The sequence below is a fragment of the Sceloporus occidentalis genome, unplaced genomic scaffold, assembly GCF_023333645.1.
Source record: "Sceloporus occidentalis isolate IW3139 unplaced genomic scaffold, rSceOcc1.0.p SCAF_5, whole genome shotgun sequence".
In the NCBI taxonomy this organism is placed as follows: domain Eukaryota; kingdom Metazoa; phylum Chordata; class Lepidosauria; order Squamata; family Phrynosomatidae; genus Sceloporus; species Sceloporus occidentalis.
The window spans coordinates 61,095,551-61,118,140 of NW_028316985.1; the positions used below are offsets into that span (position 1 = coordinate 61,095,551).

Here is a 22,590-nt window from a genome sequence, read left to right on the forward strand (position 1 = left end):
AGATCTTATATAACTTTTTCATTGCAAGCCCCAAATTTCTAATTTGGATTTCTTGATTAGTCTTCACTTTGATTAATGACTGGGCCACATTATAGAGTCTTTGATTTTTTAATGTCTTTGGGACTTCCCACACAGGCCCAAAGACTGGTGTTCATCCCAGCCTCATGTTATCCTGTTCAAATGACACAGGGCATTAGCACTGAGCTGGCACTGGGCAGACCAGATGTGGATCTGGTGAATGTGTCCCAGTCCCAGGTTGAAGGAGGCTTAGTACAGGTCAAAATGACCCACCATTTTCCATGGAATTTCATTGAAACTGCATGGCAAATCCCAGGAGATCAGACAGCCCTGCACATTCCTTACTTTTTTCCACCATCACTCCTACTGAGAAGACCCCCATTGCAGCATCTGATGTGGAAACAGGGTGCCTGACCATGTGGGTGCAGTCAGGTGCCCTGTTTCCACATAACACATGGCGGCGGGGTTATTCTTAGTAGGAAAACTGCAGAGGAAGGTAAGTGGTGTGCAGTGCTGGCGGGTCCATGGTGTAGTGGTGGATGGGCATGTACACACCTGCCCATCTCCATGGTGGACGGGGGACTGACACAGGTTAGGACCCAGGTCAGGACAGTACAGGTTTGGCCCATGCTGTCCTTGTCCATCTGCTCAGCCCCTTCATCATCCACTTTAAAATTATGTAAATCATCTGTGATTGTTATTTTTCTTTGCTTAATATTTAACTGTAATTCTACTTTTTCATTCTTTTTCTTGTCTTAATGCAATAATCATTCTGTTTTTGCTTTTTTAAAAATTAATGTGATGTCATCTGCATATCTTTCACAATTTTCACACTTGCTTTCTCTGAATCCAACCCTGCTTTCTAAATATATATACTGCATATATATTAAACATATATGGTGATGAAATACAGCTTTGACTGACCCCAATTGGAAAACATTCTATTCTTCCATATTCTGTTCCTTCAGTGACTTTTTATCCAGAGTGTATCAGGACAATCTGATGTTGTGGCACATCCATTTCTTTTAGAACAAATAGTGTTTCGTGATCTACAGAATCAAAAGCTTTGCTATAATATATAAAGCACAGGCTGATTATCTTCTGGAAATTTTTTGATGTGCAGCACCGTTTGTAGGCGGCGGCGCTTCTGTGCAGCAAAGAGAGGCACCAAGGAGGCACCTCTTTTTGGCGGTCTGCACTCCGCCTATAATTAATGGGGGAGCATTCATGACCACTCTAAATGGTCTATATTTATAGTGTAGTCGGTAACATCCAATGTGTCCCCCTGCCTCCTTCACGGAGTTTTTAAACCAAAGTTAGATTGTGAAGACTGCTTAAGCTGTGGATTCATGCAATGTCAGGAGCATTGGATAAGATAAGCCTTGGGGAGGTTCCTTCAGACTCTGTGATTCTCTATGCCTGCAGTTGCTTTGGGGCCCCCTCCCCCATGAAACGTTTTGCCCCTCTTTTTGTTGCAGCCTTTGCTGTGGCAGCAACAGTTGGTCTTTTTTGTGTGTGAAAACAATACATTGCATATCCAACGGACCTTGTTTTTTTCACTCAAGACAAGATATTTGTGGTGCATGTGCCTTGTTTGTAAGGCTAATGGCATTGCTGAGAAGGTTTCAGGTGTACTGTTAGTCTGCAAAAAAGGGTGCCCTGCCCTGGTAGGTTCCATGGAGGACCTGGCCTCTGTACCTGTGGAGGTTGTCCAGTCCTAACATAGCCTACCCAGTCTAGCCTAGCAGAGTACCAGCAAAGCAGAGTAGACAAGCATCATCGTGCTATTTTTCTCCTAATTTACAAACACAAAGATACACATTCCTGTTGGTGTGGTGAGAAGCAAAGTTTAGCTTCCTTAAGGTAGAGGGCGAAAGAGATATCAAGGTCTGGTTGGAACATTGCCAGCAGCTTTGGCTCATCTACCAAAGCATGTGGGTAGATGAGATGAGTAGAATGGAGAAAATGAAAGGCATCTGATTGAGGAGTGAGAGCTAACAGAGGGACATCATTACTGAACATTATTAATAAATTATCTGTGATTCTCTAGCATAAAATAATATTATGTCAGCATAGATTATATTCTGCTTTGAAATATCATTTCCCCCCTTCTTTCCAGAATGCACAGATGAGCTATCTGTCCTGATTCTATTTATTTGAAAATAACATTGGCCCTGAACTTGAAACAAGGTTTTTCCCAAGGATAATATCTGATAAATCTAATAAAAAAATCTGTAGGTGGATGTTGTTCATTGCCTCACTCCAATATCTGTTGTAAAACCAATCTGGTCTCATCATGTGGTTTATAGAGATGCCACATCCAGTCTAATTACCATCATGCCATTCCTACATTCTTGTCGCTTTATCTTATTTATGAAGTTTTTTGTATCTCAAGTTACAGAATGCTTTGAGAAAATATTTTCAGTGAATGAATCAACATATTTAGAAAGAGGCGCTAGAGAAGAATTTGATCTTGAAACAAATGACTGGATTGAAAACCATAGCTTGTGGTTATTTTATAACTCTGACATGTTGGGAAAGAGGCAAATCAAAACCACTGGGTTGGATCACATGATAAATAAACCATAGTGGCAAGGTCTTTGGCTTATTTAGTACTTCTACTGGTCAAGTAAGAATATGTGGATATGCATGGCATGTTATTTGATCCATATAATGCAGGGTCCTGCTTTGTTACAATGACATAGCCATATCCACTTGTAATGCAGGAGTGGGGGGGGGGCTTACTCATTGACCACATTTGCTCATTGTTACAACCCATGATGTGGTTTATTGAAAAATGTCTTGTTCTGTAAGAACCCCTCTCTGTTACTAAGCTATCATTTGTTGACCAGTAACAAACTGTTATGGATCCATAGTTGTTGGTGGTGTATGAACTCTGGCATGTTCAAGCTATGGCTAAACTACAGTGGGCTGTTTCTGGCTTCTTTTACTCCAGTGCCCACCTCAAAATGGGAACTGACAAAAGAGTTGGACTACAGAAGAGAAACAGGCCAGAAATTTGGAATACAAATCCACTCACAGCTTGTGTCTTTTAAAAAGTTTTCAAAGGCACCAGAGCCCTGCTAGTTCAAAATGTAGGAGCCTCACATAGGAGCAGCAGGTTTCTTAATCAGTACCTCTTCTGGAAGCCTCACTAATGGTCTAAATACCACATACCTGCTCATAGAGGTAGGAATAGATAGGTGATATCCATTTCTTCTTTGCATGGTGCACAATATCCTGGAAAAGCAAGAGAAACATGAAGATCACAATGAATAATGGATAGCAGCTTCAACCAAGAATTCCTGTGTTTAGTTTTTTGTGGGTTTTCTGGGCTATGTGGCCATGTTCCATCTTATAGGACATGGCCACATAGCCCGAAAAACCCACAAAATACTATGAATGCCAGCCATGAAAGCCTTCAACTTCACATTCCTGTGTTTGTTTGGAGTTGTTCAGTACTCATTTTGGCCCAACTACCCATTGTCCCCATGGGTGTGAAGTCATGTGGATTTCCTGCTGATGTCCATGTGCTAAAGATAAAGTATGGCTGGCAGGACAATTCATAACCATCCATGAGAAGGTGCTGCAGGAACTTCCATTTGTGGCTAGCATATCTGTCAATGGCTAGTCTTTTGACTAGTCATGCATATTTGACCAGCAAAACCTAAACTAGAGTAAAAGTAGTGTTTGCCTGAGCCTCTTCTTAATGCATCTAAGAATGTGTTACCGACAGGATCAAAATAGCGTGAACCAGTTGCTATCCAGTGTTTGCTGTTTGGGGGAGAGTGCTGCTACCTATAGAAGCAAAACTGTTCCACAGCTTTAGAAGGAGTGGCAGAGCAGGAGGACCTGTAGCCATAGGTGTTTCAGTGCTCTTGAAGAGTCTTCTCTTCGTTCATATAACAAGGTTAATGCAAGTATCACATATGCCACTGTAATATACTGATTAGGGATTTGGTTTAGGATCCAGATGACATGGATCTTTCAGGCATAAAGTTCTTTGAGTGATCTCAGTCACTTAACCTAACAGGTACTTCATGTGCTCCTTGACCTCCTTAAAGAAAAGGGGGGGTAGGTTTAGGAATGGAGTTTGGTTGTTGTGTGGATGGAACAGAGTTTCAACCTCTGCAATGATCAATAAAATGAATTGTGAAGGCATAAGTCCAATGGTCCAATTACACCATTATAATTCACAAACAGGTTGCCAGCCAATGTTCTCAGGAATGATCTGTCCTGTGGTCCCACACATACACACTACTTAGGGTAGATGCCTGAGTGCTTTGTTTTGACAGTGCAACAGTGCACTGTGACTTTCTTATGGTTGTTTATATTTGATGTCCTAAGACAGAGATTTTATAGAGTTTGAAAAAAAACAAGGGGATTCTCCTATCCTTCCTTCATAAAATAAGTACACATGTTGTTCTTCTGGACTGTTGATGGTTTGAACAAAGTGCTGCCTTTATGTAAACTGTCCTTTTTCTCAAGCCTTCCTTTGGAGATCCTAGTCCTTTAATAGAGATGGATGTCTTCTTGGGTGTACAAGGCCTACATTGCCTACCTAGAGCTATTGCCACAACACCTCCAGTAATTTATCCTTTAAAAAACAACAACAAATAAGCAGGAAGGCAGGCTAAGAGCATGCACTTTGCTCTTACTGAATTATGCTTTCAGGAGTGCAGTTCAGCTTGAAAACAAGGCATATGCACTTTAAACGGTAAAGTGCTGGCTTAGTCTCTAGTCTTATATTCTTTTCTTCTCCTGAAATTTGCCAGTGCAGTAGCAAATTTGATAGCAGCAAGTGGAACAATGGGAGCAGGAGAGAACATAAAACTGGACATAGAATGTAAACAATGACCATATAATCCCTACCCCCTTTCTGTGGAGATAAGAGGAAAGTGATGTATTGACATGCCTAGATTTATGACAACTATGATCTTTTGCTGGGTTTATATACAACACCCCCCACCCCAGCTTATGTATACACACACACACAATTTGGAAGGCAAAACCAATACAAAAAGCTCAGTCACTGTTCTAGGAGGAGCAGCCCATTTCCTCAAAACACCCCCAGTTCCTGAAGGGACCAGGAAATCAAAAAGTTGAAGATCTTCTCATTGCAAGTTTGGAATGAAAGGGGGCAGTCCAACTGTCCTAGGTCAAGAATTGAACCCCCCTCCCCCTGCCATTGTTGCCTACTATCAACTTGGATGGTCTGAATAGTCTGATGGAATAACACAAGGTGTTGTCCTGGCACAGTTTAGGGTCCAATTTTCCTATCCATAGGAGCAACAGCTGCATGGGGTTCCATTCAATATTACATTATTCAGTTTAATCTAAATGGAACCTCAATAGCCACTTTGCTTATTATCTCCTATTACACACCCATTTCTAATTTTAATGGATTTTTAAATCTATGATTACAAAATTAATAAAAAGAAATGAGAAGGGGGAAATGAAACAAAGGGAAGATGAATTACATAAAATATGAACAAGGGCTAGGCATATATATTGATATAAGTGACTGTGTTTCCAAAAATACATTTTCTTGAAGCTGACATCTATCAAATACGCATTCATGCGTAAGATTCTCTGTTCACTGAACTATAGATAGTGAATCTTTATCTTGTCAGCAGATGTCTGTTTCCAACAATAAAAGCACTCAGGGTCCAACAGACATCTGGTTTTTCCTTTCTCCACACAGTCCAGTATAGTTATGACTGTGCAGTGCATATATTCAAAGTTATGGAAGTCCAGTGCTGTCGTAACTTGGAGTTATGCCAACCTTGTGGATTTAGTTCCAGTAATGTTCTCATCCATTTGGATGAGAGTAAGCTTGCACAGTAAATCCATGAACAGATATCTCTCAAACATTACATTATTAGGATTATCAAGAGACAAGTAATGGAAGGTAGACATAGGGAAAATAAGAACCATAGCTGCTTTTAATTGCTAACAGGTTTTGAATAAAGCTCCAAAACTGAGATACCTCCTAAAACACTGCCATCTTCTATGACACGTATTTTGGAACAGAAATAGCCACACAGTTTACAGAATGAATAGAATTGCTGTTTCTTCATGTGTCCTGATAGAAACAGGGGCATAAATCTTAAACAGAGCTTTCAGTTTTTGTGTTTTGAAATACTGTACCTGTATTTTATAGGGTAGTGGTGTGGGATAAAACAAATACGATGTTTCCTCCTGACATTCTTTCCTCAGAAATCACTAGCAGAGATGTTTAGGATCAGCTATGGAGGATCTCTCTCATTTAAATACAGACATTAACACAGGTCACCATTCAACATAGAAACTATATTGCAAACATAGTATTACTTTTTGTTAAAATAGATTTGTGCAAAAGTCTAAAATATTACACAAATTGCTTTGTGCTCTAGATCAATAATTATCTTATTTGTTTCTTTACTTTCGTGGGACCTTAAGTCCTTCGCACAATTCTGTGACAAAAGGATCAGCAATAGCAACAGCCTGAAAAAGCCTGTTGTCAACCTTTGCCAAAATCCCTCAAAGTATGGATCTACAAGGAAGCGTTTGACACATCTTTAGGACAATTGTGATCCCTTGACCTAAGCCAGGATGTCCTTCTACAAGTTGGAAATATGTTCTAAATTCAATACAGGATTCTTCTGCAGGCTTTGTATGATGAACACACCAATCTTAATGTAAGTAGGATATTTGAAAATCACAACCCAAATAGAAAAAAGTTAGGGCAGACATTTGGCCATTGTCATTCCCTCCTTCCCCCCCCCCCTCCATTTCTCCATGACCAACTTCCCAACATCATTTGCCCAGCAGCAGCATAAAAATTGTCTGGAAACTGGATGATGGCCATTAATTAGACTTGGCATATTTTGATTCACTGATCAGTTTTCTATCTAATTTTTTTCTTCAGTGTCCTTTTCAAATGTCTTCAGAAAATATTTTAGTTTTCACGATAGTGACACACACACAAAAAAGGCATTGTTTTATTCAAAAGAACTATGACTCAGGCACTCTTTGAGAATATTAAGGCAGGTGAAGACAGGCAAGCTTTGTGGTTTCACTTACCATAAACAAGCAGTCTTACTGTGCTGAAAGTCTATCATAGTTGACATACAAACTATGGCCCTATACAGACAGGCCAAAATAAAGCTGCTTCGAGTCACTTTGGAGGTATGATGTTTCAATGATACATGCGTCCTAAGAGTCCGGAAGCCGCACCAAAGCCACACTCCAGTCCTAAAAACTGGAGTGCAGCTTTGGTGCAGCTTCCAGACACTTAGGATGCATGCATCATTGAAACACCATATCTCCAAAGTGACTCGAAGCAGCTTTATTTTGGCCTGTCTGTATCAGGCCTAAGTTAGATACTTTTGACATGTATTATACAGAGTTTAGACATTTTACTTTCTTTCTTTTTTTCAATTGCAGCTCCTAGGATCTCCCAGCTAGCATATCTATTCGCCATAGTGGCTGGGTGTTTCCAGGAGTTCTAATCCAAAAAAGTAACTTTCCCAAGCTCTAATACTGCACACTTAGATACTAAAGACACCTAATATAGTTGGAACTAGAGGAAGGATTCCTATTTGCATTCTGTTCCTTTTATTCAAACCTGCCCACTTCTTACTATTTTATGCATTGTGATGAGAAATGACAGGCAAGAGGTGCAGTTACAGCAATTTTTCATTTTCTGTGATAGCAGCATCAGATTTTTACAAGGATGAATGACCAAGGATCTGGGACACTTTGAGCTCTGGAATATTTGAGACATTTAAAATCAACACAATCAATGTATATTGCATGCTAATACCAGTGCAGCTTACTTCAAGGCTGCATTGATATTTAGGTTTACAATAGCATGTTATCATAACTCTTTGTGCCTCTGCTAGCCCTGTGATCTAAAAACATTCATCAGCTGGATAAGACCATACGGTCACAAGGGAAAAGAGGAAAGGACCATGCATTGCTGACCTTTTGTGCTCTTCCATGTAATCGCCATCTCTACATCAGAATATTAAGCTAGAGTGCTTTATGGCATCTGAATATCCTTGCTGAATCAAGTCAGCAGAATGTCTTTGCTGAGCAACATATTTCAGACAAGGAATTTGTGAAAGTGATCTGCTTTGCCTTTCACCATGTATTAGCTGAGTAGACTTGTCTCTGTTCCTTTTATCGGGCTGTGACATACATTCATAATAGTATCCTTAATCATTTCCCAGCAGAGGCTTGTTCCAAGATTTAGTCTTTTACTAATGCGACCATCATGAAATAGTGTGCTGATTTCCTGACCAGGATTAGTGTGTTCTAAACATCCTGATGAGTTTTTGTCCTTTCCACCCCTGAGTTTCTGCCTTTATCATTATAGAGAAGAATGTTTTAAAAAATATATTAATGCAAAGAAATGTTTAAGACAGTCTTCTGTCTGTAAATCTTCTTTCTTCCATAGTGGGATGCTAACTTCACCTTTTAGTTGTCCCAGTTCTTAATGTTCTCACCTTATTTGCATAAACTGTTAGAAATCCCACCCTCATGGGTTTATTTCAGTCACAAAAATGGGATTGTGAACTGTTGTTTTTTTCCTGTAATCTACAAGAGGTTTCCCAACTCTGTGCCCTCCAGATATGATCACTAAAACTCTCATCATCCACAGCTAACTTGACTGATGAAATTTAGCACATCAAGAAGTCACCAACCTGGGAAAAGTTAATTCATTATAAACTTAATTCCCATTGATGCTAGTAGGCTACTTTAATAATTCCAGATTGAAACCAAAGGGGCAAAAAGATGGGCAAGAAGGAGCAGGCATAAGCTGGTCCCAGCCCGATTGCCCTGGGCCCATGGCGAACACATGCCATAGCCCCAAGGGCACATCCAGCAGCAGTCCCAAATGGACTGTGGCAAGGGGTAGAAAAGATCTGTTCCTTTTGGGGCTGGTTTTGGGCCACCTTAGGTAGTCCAAGGCAGCTTCTGGGTGTCCCTAGAGTGGTTGGAAGCCACCCCATCTGCCCATGTGCTTCAAACCCAGTTTCTTTTTTCTTGAGAGACCAAAGAGGTGGGCAACTGTGACCGTCCAGATATTTTGTCGTGCCTATAGTTCGCAGCAGCCTTAGCCTCCATAGCCAATGATGAGGGATTTTGGAACATGCAGTCCAAAATCCACTAAAGGGTTACAGGTTTTTACCGGAAGATACCATCATCTCATTTGTGTTACAGTAGTAAACTATTTCATTCTTCTTTGTTTTTCAGTGGATAATACAATCTGCTATTTTCTAACATGTTTTCTTCACTGTTTATGCTTTTCAAAAGTACATAATTTCTTGCCACCAAGTGGTTATAATTATAAAAGACCAAAAGGAATGTATAGGGTTAGAACTATGAACTTGGTCACATGGTTTCATGTTCTCTATTGTAGAAAAGAGAACCCTACTTGTTTAAAAAATGTTATCGTGCCATGGAGAATTCTGGACTAGATTCCTCTGATCTTTTAGTCTTGCTCAGGTGTTCAGTTCTAGTACAGCTATAGTGTATGTCTGCACTAACACCAGTGACAGAGTGCATTTGGTGACATCTTGATGTGTTTTCATGGGAAAGGCTAGTTTAGAATCTTGTAAGGCATTTTTGTAAATGACACTAAGGACTTTATCACACCCTTTTTTGGCACGTTACGGGTACGAAAAGAGGATACTTGTGTGCGTGCACAACCCCCCAAAACGGATTTTACATGTGAAATGTTCTGGTTGGAATTCTTCCGACCGATCAAAATGGTGCCCGTCAGCACTGAATGGGGATGGATTGCCGCAATGGAATGGAACGGGGCCTTTTGGGGGATACTTTGACGTGCGGTAAAATCCATTTTGGGGCAGTCACGCACGCAAACGAGCGTCCTCTTTTCGTACCCATAACGTGCCAAAAAACGGGTGCGATAAAGTTCTTAGAATGACATTTGAATTTCTGCATTGAATGAAAAAGACATTCATTGGCCATGTTTGTTTTTAAAATATATCTCACTTTCTGTTATACAGTATTTTAAAACATTCAGAAATTATTCACTTTTAAAAAAGAAGGTGCTGTTTATAGCATGTAAATCTTATAGAGTGCTATTGGGTTTAATCCCTTGCCCTCAGCTGAATTTACCTTTAGTGTTATTATGACAATAAAATGAAATCAGGATATATTGCTGCCCTGAGGCAATAGGATGGCATATCCAGGCAAATTCTGGATAAGTATTTAGTAGCATACTTGTAATCTGGCTAAATTCTAGGTCTATTCTTTGGGAAAGTGGAAATTATGAGCATCTTGGTTTAAATAAAGGAATGAGTGCCTAATGTTATCTTCATCTGTCTCCTGCTGTATCATGGAATCCTTCATACAAAGTAGTTGATAGTAGGTGGCACTATGAGGGGAGAGGTAAATGTCCAGTTGATATAAGCCTTGACCCTTTTTCTCTGTGCATATGTCTACATCACATGTTTATTGCAGTTTGATAACCACTGTAACTGTTATGGATCCATGCTATAGCATCATGAAATATGTAGTTTGGTGAGTACTCCAGTAGAATACTTGTCATTGTATGCCATCCTAGTCATTTCCATCTTGTAGCAACCCTAACGTGAGCCTATCATGGGGTTTTCTTGGTGAGATACGTTCAGAGGTTTGCCAATGCCTTCCCCTAAGGCTGAGAATATGTGACTTGGCCAAGGCCACCCAGGGGGTTTCATGGTCAAGTTGAGAATCGAACCCTGGTCCGGTATTCAAACCACTTGGCTCTATAATAGAATTCTATGCCACACTAAATTACAAATCTCAGGATTCCATAAGAAGAAGCTATGGGCAATTAAAGTGGCATTGGGCTGCTTTGACTGTGCAGAATACATTTAGATGTCTTGGTTACATTAATGACAAAACATTGGGAGAGAAATTTGTTTCTTTCTTTTTAAAGCAAAAATATGGGAATTGGGTTAACTTTTATCTTTTCCTCTGACAATAGAATTTGAGCTTCAGTCTTACACTGAGTTACTGTACTTCTTAGCTGGATTAATTAGAAAGTTGAGTCATTTTTTAGCATACACATTAGTCTTTCTTTGGCACTTCTAAATACCCTAATATCTCAGTGTAGGAGAAAATAGAGCTTTGCCAAAGATGTACCTGCTTAATTTGGGAATAATCCTATTAGGTGCCAGTTGAAATATTCTACCTGCAGTGTTGCCAGCTCTTTTAAAACTGAATCATAGGGCTGTTGGAGAGAAAAAGACATCTCTTTCCATCTTGTCCATGGAGCATGGCTATCTAGTACCAGCCATTCCCAAATCCCCTAATCCAGATTAATTTACCACATAGGGAACACGGGTGCCTGGCAGATAATGGCTGTACCAAGCAGGTCAGCAAGAGATGAATGTGTTTTTTTTTTAATATGCTGAATCATATACACTTGTCCCTCCACATTTGCCAAGATGAGGGGCACAGAACCCCTGTTGAAGTGGAAAAAATGCAAATAAATAACAAGTACTTTTTAACCTGAGAGAACACCTCTCTATGAATTTCTAGGTCCTCCAGCAGAACTCTGTGGTCAACATCTGCCATACTTTGACCATAGAATCATGTTGCAGGACCTAAAAATGCATAAACGCCGCCACACACCCCATGCCACCGGGGAGGCGGCCGGAGGACTTGCCCCAAAGCCGCTCTGGCGGTGCACCTGCGGAGGGGAGAGGCCGGTGAGAGCAGCCTACTTAAGCCGGCTCGCCGGCACCCGAAGGAGGACGCCGCCACGCCCCCCATGTCACCAGGGAGGCGGCCGGAGGACTTGCCCCAAAGCCGCTCTGGCGGTGCACCTGCGGAGGGGAGAGGCCGGTGAGAGCAGCCTACTTAAGCCGGCTCGCCGGCACCCGAAGGAGGACGCCGCCACACCCCCCATGCCACCGGGGAGGCGGCCGGAGGACTTGCCCCAAAACCGCTGCCACTGCCGCTGCTGCAAGTGCGGCTGAAAGAACTGTGGTTTGTGCCCTGATACCATCTGGGCAGTTTTTGGGGTTTTTTGTATTTGTGGTAACTCTGGGGGTTGGAGGGTTAATACTGTTTGGATATTGATATTGTTGTTATGTAATACTGGCTGTTTTGTGATATGCCTTGATATTATATTGCCTTTTGTATTGAGATGTATTGCCATTGATATTATGATGTATTTGAAATATGCAGTGTTATGTTATTGTTATGCAAATTGTTGTAAACTGCCTTGATTAATTTGTTTTAGAAGGGCGGTATACAAATAAACCTTATTATTATTATTATTATAAAGAAGTGTTTTTTCTAGGAATCTTTAGGCCCTCCAGTGCAACTCTATGGTCAACTTCCAGCAGAATTTCTCGGGAGGACCTAGAGATTTTTAGAAAGAGCATGTTAATCAAAACTGCAAATAATCAAATCCGCGAAAGTTAAAACCACAAACGTGGAGGGCTGAGTGTAGTGCATTATAAAGCAGCGGTTCCCAACCTGTGGGTCGTGACCCCTTTGGGGTTTCCTAAGACCATTGGAAAACACATACAGTCATCCCTCCCTATTCACGGGGGTTATGGTTGGGGGTCACCACAAGATGAGCAACTGTATTAAAGGGTTGCAGCATTAGGAAGGTTGAGAACCACTGTTATAAAGGATGTCAGTAAGTACATAAGAGTACTTACTGACATGCATAACAAATGCCCGAAACAGACTGGCCCAAAGAGGAGGTGTAACACCACCCTTTGAGTGCCGGATCAGGGCCATGGCAACTGCATGCTGAGGCCTCAATCCGGCATTTTTCTGGCACAAAAAGAAGCGGCAAAATGCCACTCCTTTTTGTGCAGAAAAAAAGGTGTCATTTGCCACTGCTGCAGCTTTTCAGCATTCCTGCAGCATGCAGCTTCTAAGCACCATGCCACCGGAGTGCCGAAAAGCTGGCTCTGTGTAAAAGGCCAGGCGGCTTCATGGCAGTTTCCTGCCAGCTTGGGGACATGCGTTGTCTGCATGCCATGCCCCCAAGCCACCGGGAAGCCGGTGTATTTTGCTGGTCTGTTCTGGCCCAAAGACATCAAGGATTATTTTACTTGCATTGAATATTACTAGATAGTTAAAACCAACTAAAATTCTCAATTTTATTTTTAAAAACAAAAACAAAACAGTAAACCAGACTGTGTGGCTTAAAGATTTGTATGTCTCTTTCACACTGTGTGTGTATATTTGTCTGTCACTGTTTGAATAATACTACCTTCCATGGCACTGTGATAATAAAGAAGCCATTATTCAAGAGAAGGGGACTTTGATTATTACTATTATTACTAAAATTGCTTTTTTGGAAAATGTACTTGGTTGTAGCACCCCCAGTATTTATCTCAGAGCCTCTTGCATGTTGAAGAAACCACATTCTCTTCTTTATTAAAGACATTGAAAAGCTCCTAATATTCATGAGTCATTGAGTTCCCCAATAAAGCAGAGAAAACAAGTCATAGTATTCTTGATTCTTTTACAGTACAATGGAGAAAAAAAATCTCCACTGCTCAAGACACAGGGGCCAAGGGCAGAATCCCACCACCAGACTTTAATGTTTTCTGCAAATATAACAAATAAAGCTTGCTAACTTATTTATTTATGCACTTACTTATTTTTTATTTTATTTGTTTATTCCTAGTTCAGGATATTCTGAAGTAACAAATGTTATTTTAATAATAAATATTTTCTCCATTAAATGTTGTAGAATTCAGAACAGATGGGGCAAACAGGCATTTCTTGTGAATACTGTATATACTCGACTATAAGGGTACAGTTTGGGGCCAAAATGGGGGATTTTGGTATGACCCATGCATACGTCAAGGGTAAAACATGGCGGCTGCACTACCATTGGCAGCAACAGGTTCAAAGCAGCTCACAATTTAAAATGCAAATGAAATATGAGGGCTTGAAGAAATCAGGTGGGGAGGATAAGAAAAATAGGTTCATGATGAGTAAAAAAAAGTAAAATAGACTCACAACAGGCAAGCAGAGTCTCCTTTGTTCCTGGGCTCCATGTGTGAGCCCCAGGCCCATTGCTCCTTGCCCCCAAAAGTCCTCCAGTTTGCGCTGCCACCACCTGCGGATGCCTCATCAGACCTACCTTTACAGCCTAGCTGCATAGCCTCTCCTCCTCTGCTGCGTTGTTCACCTCCAAGTGGTCAAGGGGCTTTGGTGGTGGGCAGCCTTGTCTCTTTGTTGTGTTCTCCTCTTCCTCCTCTATTGCATTGGCCATTGAGAGAATGAAAGCCCCCAGGCCACTCTTTCCTCTACCCTCCTTTTCCTTCTCACAAGGCTGCCCACCTGGCAAAACCCTCAGGCTGCTTGGAAGTGAGTGATGCAGAGGAGGACAAGGAGGAGGAGGAGGAGGCGGCAAAGAAACAAAGCTGCCCTCCCGCCAAAACCTCCAGGCTGCTTGAAGATGAATGATGTGGCAGAGGACCAAGAAGACAATGCTGCAGGCAGGTGGCCTTGTCTCTTTGCCGTGTCTTCCTCCTTCTCCTCTGCTGTGTCGTTCACTTCTAAGTGGCCTGGCCACTTTACCAAGTGGACAAACTTGTGACGACAAGGAGGAGGAAGAGGAGGAGGATGGAGGAAACCCCCAGGCCATTCAAAGTTGAATGACACAGCAGAGAACAAGAAGGACAACAGGGTGGGTGGGCATCCTTGTCTCTTTTCCCCATCCTCTTCCTACTCCTCACAAGACTGACTGCCCAGCCAAGCCCCCAGACTGCTTGGAAGTGAACAGCACAGCATAGAAAGAAGAGAAAGATGCGGAAAGAGACAAAGCCACCCACCTGCAGCATTGTCCTCCTCACCCTCTGCTGCAATGTTCATCTTCAAGCAGGCAGAAGGCTTTGGCAGGTGGGCAGTCTTGTTTCTTTATCGCTGCTGCTTCATCATCATCATCATCCTCCACACCGTTCATTTTTGCGTTGCCTGAGAGCTTTCACTGTCCCAATGGCTGATGCAATAGAGGAAGAAGAGGAGAATGTTACAAAGAGACAAGGCCGGCTGCCCACCAAAGCCCTGCAGCTGCTTGGAGATGAATGACATAGTGGAGGAGGAGAGGCTATGAAGCTGGTCTGCATGCTCACTTACACTGGGCTGAGATTGTAGCCCAGCCTGGAAAGAGGCTCAAGCCCCCCTCCCAGCCCCATGTAAAAGCAGGCCCCATGTAAAGAAAGGTCAGTGGTTGAAACCCGTCAAGAATTCACTATTGATCTAGAAAGTTGTGTTTTTTGAGAAAGGGATTTGAGAGGCAGTGTAAGGAATGGAGAGAATCTGTATTGGTTTTGGTAGCTCACTGGCATTGTCAGTTGTTCTGAAGAGGTGAGCAACTGTGTGGTGGAATTGGGACCAGCAATGATCTCTTGTCATTTCTGGTCATTCTTTATGTCTAGTGGAATCAGACGCCTGGAGAGGGGAGAGGCCTGGATAAGCGAAACACTGCAGCACATAAGCAGTTTTCATGGACTGGAGGCCATTTTCAGATGAGAAGTCACCTCAAAAGTGGCCAGTGGGAATTTAAATGAGAGGAGATTTGGGGGAGGCACAAAAGCATGGGGGTAAGCCTTTCCTCATTCCATTTGTATTAATTCTGCAGAAATGGTGAAAAGACACTTAGTACAAGTTCTGACACGTACCCCTTTCTTGTTAACAGTAATTCACTTATATGTTCTAGAAACTGTCAGCTCAGCTAAGGAGGTGGGGGAGCCACTGAAGCTGTATACGCACTGCAGTTTGACACCACTTTCACTAACATGGCTTAAAGTTATAAATGTCTGGGATTTGTAATTTGTTGTGACGCCAAAGTTCTTGAACAGAAAATATATTACAAAACTACAAATCCCAGAATTACATAACAATGAGTTAAAGTAGTATCAAACTGCATTATTTCTACAGTGCAGATGGCGCCTGAATTTCATAAGTGATCTTTTCTCAAACTGGATCCTTATTAGACTGTGGGGTTCAGGTTTCATAGCCCTGTCACAAATGTTTCTTTGCTTTCTTGCAGAGTATTTGTAAACTTCAGAAAATTCACTCTGAATATATGTTACACAGAGAGATATAAAGTAGCACTTAACTTCAAAAGATGTAATAAAGAGCATACCTAAAGAATTTTTTGAAAAATAAACTGCACATTCTGCTTCTTATTCTGGAATGTCATCATTTTCTTGTATCATTCATTCTCAATAGATGGGAAACAGTCTTACCTTGGTAAAAAAAATAGCTTGTCTAGGTAATTTTAAAATTCTTCTGCCTCCCACACACATACACAGAACATTTACACGGTCAGACATCTTGCAATGTCACATTTTCCATATGTGATAATTACAGAGTCTTTTAAAGTGGCAGCAGAAGTAGTGATTTAGAACATGAGAAGCACGGGTACTATAAAAATTTAGGAGAGGGTCCCATAGAGGGGACCAGTTCATATTTCCCCACACCAGCATGGTTACTACCAAAACCAGCTTCCAAATAACTTCAGGATGACTTGAATTTACCATCTTTGTGGCTTATATGGAGAGGGTGTCTGCAAGAATCCAGCACTACATCTCCTTGAGAACAAGCATTGCCAGCACAGATACCAACATCTGATTCAGCTGACCCATATGGAAAACCAACTTAGGCGTGTTACAGACCGCCCTTTTGGGGCGGCCTGTATCTGGCCCTTTCCCTGCCAGATCGGGGCCTCAGCTGCCACAACGGCAGCCTCTGAGGCCCCGATCCACCGCTTTCCAGGCCGCGGGGAAGTGGCAAAAGGCCGCTTCCCCACGGCCTGGAAAGGGGTGTCCTTGGGGCTTCCTGTCCCAAGGACACCTGACAGTGGCAGGGACAAACAGAAAGGGGCCACTCGGACCCCTTCTGCTTTGCGTCGCTGGCGCAGCCATCTAAAGGCTGCGCCCAGTGACACAAAGCTGGAAGGAGCTCTGAAATAGAGCTCCTTCTGGCACCGCAGAAAAGGCGTCCCAGGTGCCCTCACGCGGTGCCAATACGTCACTTCCATGCCATTCCATTTGGAGGTGGGGCGGTCGTGACGTACCAATGGCGGTGCCCATGTGTATAGGGCACTGCCATTTTGTATGTGCTTGGCACGTACTAGGGTTAGGGTGTCCGGAAGGGACGCCCTTTCCTAACCCTAGTACGTGCTCGGCATGTACTTTCGGCGCGTCTGTAACGCGCCTTAAACACCTCCCCTAAAGCTATGTTTCTTGCAGGGCCATATAAATTGGGCCTCAACACCTTTGGCATCTTGATGATTTCTGTGCAATAGAATGCACCACTGTGAGCCTTCTCCCAATACAGATATTTTGATATAGAATATCAGACAAAAGAGTCAAGTATCCAATGAAAATAGTTTTAATAGATGAGTTGTATATGAGAAATGTCCTTTGTAAAATATTCTGGCAGTATGTACCCACCTTTGCTGACAGAATCTCCTGCTTTTTGTACTATGATTCTCATTTACCCCAGCCAACAGTCAGGTGTGATGGGATTTACAATCTAAAACTTCTGGAGGGCACTAGGTTGGAGAAGATTGGTATGTACATCTGTTGCTGTTTAAGTATTTAGTGACAATGGCTGGTGCTCGGTTTCACAGTCCACCAGGTATTATTTTTTGTGATTGTCATGCTATCTATGGTGACTTCATTCAGATGTTTTGTTGGTCCATTTGGAATTGCTCCCAGTGTCTGTCATTACTGGAACCATGATTGGTTTTGCAGTTATTGTTATGAGATGTATTTTTGATCCATTCAATATATTAATAGATGGAATAATGACAGCCTCTATTGAATACTAAGTCAGATGTGAAGTTGAAGGCTGGAATCCATAGTTCTTTGTGGGGGTTTCTCTGAAGATGCCAGCCACAGATGCTGCTGAAACATCAGGAACTCTTCCAGAACACAGCCAAATAGCTCGAAAACCTCACAGAAAACCAAGCCAGATGTTTGGCATCAGATTTCTAGTTAAGAAACACTCAGACCCATAATTAAGAACCATATGGTTTGAAGAGATATATAAAAGGACAAATCTATATAACATTATAGGTTTCAGATAGAAAATCCATTTACAATAGGTGCAGGGTATCTGCTGGGGTTTGGTACTAGAAGCCCTCATGGATACCAAAATCTGTGGACGCTCAAGTCCTATTATATACCATGGAGTAGTAAAACGGGGTAGTGAAATGGCAGAGCGCCAGTGTGGCATAGTGGTTGGAGTGTTGGATTATGACTCTGGAGACCAGGGTTCTATTCCCTGTTTTGGCCATGAAACCCACTGAGTGAGCTTGGGCAAGTGACATGCTCTCAGCCGCAGGGGAAACCAAAGGCAAACCTCTGAACAGATCTTGCCAAGAATACCCCATAATAGGTTTGCCTTAGGGTCACCATAAGTCAGGAAATGGGTTGAAGGCACACAACAACAAAGTAAAGTGGTGTCCCTTATATAAAATCACAAAATAAATGTTTACTTTTGAGATTTTAAAAAATATTTTCAATCCATAAATGGTACAGAGGGCAGACTATAATATAAATTGGTAAATCTTGACTTCAAAAATATATTTGGTTTATAAGAAACTGACATCATATGCTACAGGAAGGCTGTGGGACATGCAGTCCATATGAGAAAATTCAAATTTCCCAGATAATTCAGAAGTGAAAGCCATCCATGCTAGAAGTTCTTATATATTAATATTTTTATCTTTCTTTTTCAACAGTGACTGGCATAAACCTAACTACATGAATAAAGTGTGGCAAAGAGCACTGGAAGACGGCTAAAACACAGTCATGTCTCCAGTTTGGCATACCATTTCATCTCCTAATGTGAACTACAAGCAACTGGTATGCCTCTTGGTCTTCACTATAAATATATGTCTCAGTGCCCCTGGGATGTGTCCTCCAGCTTGTATTTGTGCTAGTGACATTGTAAGCTGCACCAGCAAGAACCTGTCAAGGGTGCCATCAACACTCTTCAAGCACATAAAAAGACTGGATCTCAGCTACAATCGTATTGGAATTTTGGATCATGACTGGATGCCCGTCCTGCTTGAAAAGCTGACCACCCTCATAGTCAGTCATAACAGTATCTCCCTGATTTCTGCAGGAAGCTTTTCTGTGATGCCAAATGTTAAGTATCTAGATTTATCTTCCAACAACCTGAGGTCACTGGGTAGTCCTGTCTTTCAGGAACTGAGAGTGCTAGAGGTTCTGCTGCTTTATAACAATCATATTTCACAGGTTGATTCAGCTGCTTTTGGAGGGATTCACAAACTGCAGAAGCTGTATTTGAGTTACAATGCTCTCACGCAATTCCCAATAGATTTGTACATTGGGAAATTTAAACTCTCTGAACTTGTGCTCTTAGACATTTCTTACAATCGAATCCACTCAATACCCATTAACTACATGAGCTTAGTGCCAGCCAGACATCTGAGTGGAATTTATCTTCATGGGAATCCATTTTATTGTGACTGTACACTTTACTCCATGCTAAGCTTCTGGTATCTTCGACATTTTAGCTCTGTGGTAGATTTCAAGACTGAGTACACGTGTACTTTGCGGTCAGACCCCAAACCAGCCAACAAACTGCCTTTATTGTATGACAACTATTTGAATTGCTCAGAAAGCACCATTAATGGCTCTTTCTATGCATTTGGGTTTATTCACGAAGCCCAAGTTGGTGAGAAGCTGATTGTGCCCTGCGACACAAAAATTAGTGATGCAGGCACCAACTTCATCTGGATCAGTCCAGACAATCAATCTCTGGAGCCCGACAAGCCCACCGAACACTTCAGAGTGTTTCAAAATGGGAGTCTGGAAATAGATGAAGCCCAGTATGAGGATGCCGGACTTTATTCCTGCATTGCAATAAACAAAAAAAGACTATTGAATGAAACAATTGAGGTGAGGATTAATGTAAGCAATTTCACAGTGGACAGATCTCACTCACATGAGACATTCAACACTGCTTTCACTACCCTCGCAGCTTGTGTAGCCAGTATTATTCTGGTACTTCTTTACCTCTACCTGACGCCCTGCCCATGCCGGTGTAAATCAAAGGGGAGAAAAAGGCAGCTGAACCAAAGTAGCATGCCTCATGCCTCCATATTGACCACCAGCTCACCCCTTGAACTTTCAGCTGATGAAAAGAAAGTGAGCAGTGGCAAAAGGGTTGTGTTTCTTGAACCTGTGAAAGAGCCAAAACCAGGACAGAATGGGAAAGTAAGGATGTTTCCCAATGAGAATCTCATTGCGGAAAGTATCCTTAAAAATCCTCGTACCAAATCTGACTCTGATTCCATGAATTCAGTGTTCTCAGACACACCTTTCATGTCATCCTCCTAGTTTCTTGCTTGCACTCATATCGCATGATGAACTCAGTGGCTTCTCTACCTTTAGCCACTATTCAAAAGAAGGGGGATCTTTAAAAAATCAAGGTGTGAAATGAAAAGTGACTGTAATGATGTTCAGGTGTTTGTTTTTTCTTCTGAGAGATGAGCAAGTACGTAAACACTGATTTGTAAGTGTAACACTAAAGGTGAGAAGGAGCCCTTTGCTACATGACCATTGTAGTTCTCTACTGTTAAGCAGTTGCATTATGGTATATGCTGCTTTAATTTCAGCCTTTCTGCTTAAAGAATGGTAGGGGGATTAGTTCAATGGGTCACATTTGTGTACTGTTCTCATTCATGACAGTGTAGGAGAACTTTCCATTAAATTAGCTAGAACTAATGGAACCATTAGCTAGAACTGGAACCATAATAATATCAGGGATTGGAAATACAATCAGTCTGCCTCCTATAACTTAGAAGGGAGAGAAAAATAGCCATTATTCAGCTTCTGGATTTTGCCTGGAAGCACTGAGCACATAAAGAAATAAGATGAAGTTATATACAAGCCAGAATATTCCTAAATGAGTTTTATATAACTTTTGAAATTAGTTTGGTTATATCCCCCCCCCCCCCCCAAATTTTGTATCCTGAAATCTTAATAGCCAGAAACAATGTATGATTACTTGGTATGAGAAAGCTTTTACTAATTATTAACCTTGCAGATAACATTCTGTTCAAGGCTATAATCTATAAACAATTTAAGCCTCAAAGGCTTATATTCCAAAAAAGAGAGCACATTTTCACCCTATTAAGAAATCTGAAGCAGAGTGATATTTAACAGGTATAGTTTACCCACCAGCGTAGGGAAGGGGGGTGCTACACCTTTGGGATCTCTGTCTTTCTTCACTATTCTTAAAGGGACAGCAGCCATGTTGCTCTGGAATGTGGCCTAGCCTACTTATTTGTACTGAAATGTGTGTGTCTATATATACGTGAATTGTGGCTTGAGCAGAAAATACCTTAAAATAAGAAAATAGAATTAGTTTTGTAAGCAAAGCAGTCAGAAATTTGTACGATTAGATGTTTTTCATGAGAACTACTGCACTTTGAATAATTTTGTTGATCTAATAAGAGCCATAATAGAAACCGTCAAGCCCAAATTAACTACTACTGATGCAGCCAGGTCTTTTTATTATTGGAGGGGAAATGGCTTGCATGCCTGGACTTTCCCTTCCCTGTCTTATAGTCGGACCTGGTTGCATGCATTTTGCTAAACTGCAGCCTTATTTGGTGGATTTGAAATAATTCAGGTCATTTTTCATAGTATCAGAAGCAGAAAAATAGCAATGATTTCATGAAAAGTATGCTTTGTGGTTTAATATAGGAAGCATAATTGAACTACTTATCTCTGAACTGATCAGTTCTGAGAATGTTCCTTTCCTGTAAGAAGACTAAAACTTTGTAGGATTAGGCCTTCATGATGAATTGCATTTTCAGGCATATGTTTTAGCATACTTCGTATTACAAAGTGAACTACCGAACAAGAGATCTTGTGTTTTTTTGTTCCTGAAAACAAAGCTCCCAATGTGCTTAGCATCAAATAGGTATATGATGCTGCTGTGGCACACAGAATGGTGTGTTGCCATGGCTTCAGAAGTATCCTGCACTTGGAGATAAGGAGTGTTTTCCTTGCTGTGTTGTTTGTCAGTTACAGTTGTCTTACAGAGAGAACTATGCTAAATAATAATCCTAAAGCGAACTTAATCACACTGGGAAAATCGGGGGTTTAAACAGACATTATCCAGCAATAGTCATGTGATTGTGGTAAAGATTTTCACACACTATCATGCTTAAAGATAATTTATCTTGGGAATAACCACGGAATAACCAGCAACAAATTATTCTCGGGATTTCCCCGTGAATGATTTATTGCTGGTTATTCGCTAATTAAAATCCCGATTTCCCCTACATATGATAAAATCCACTGTATATGTCCCTCCAAATATTTTTGGCCTACAAAACCCATCAATCCTAAACAATATAACCAATGGTGTGAAGTTATGACCGTCTAAAAATAATCTAGAAGGCCACACCTTCCCCAGCCCTGATGTATACAGTGGGACCTCAGTATCTGCAGACTTGCCATCCATGGATTTCATCATGGCAAGCCCGCGCTGTCCCCAATGGAAGCATGTGCACGTAGGGGACACTGGAAGTGGAGT

The 22,590-nt window shown here is 41.5% G+C and overlaps 1 protein-coding gene across 1 annotated transcript in view; it reads left to right on the plus strand.

Annotated features, from left to right (window-relative positions):
- AMIGO2 (adhesion molecule with Ig like domain 2) overlaps window positions 1-21,912 on the plus strand; it is a 29,076-nt gene extending 7,164 nt beyond the window's left edge. The window contains exon 2 of the mRNA XM_089524239.1: window positions 18,755-21,912. Coding sequence (XP_089380365.1) covers window positions 18,825-20,381 — 1,557 coding nt within the window. The 5' untranslated portion in view covers window positions 18,755-18,824 and the 3' untranslated portion in view covers window positions 20,382-21,912. The remainder of the gene's footprint in view (window positions 1-18,754) is intronic.
- Window positions 21,913-22,590: the final 678 nt, after the last annotated feature.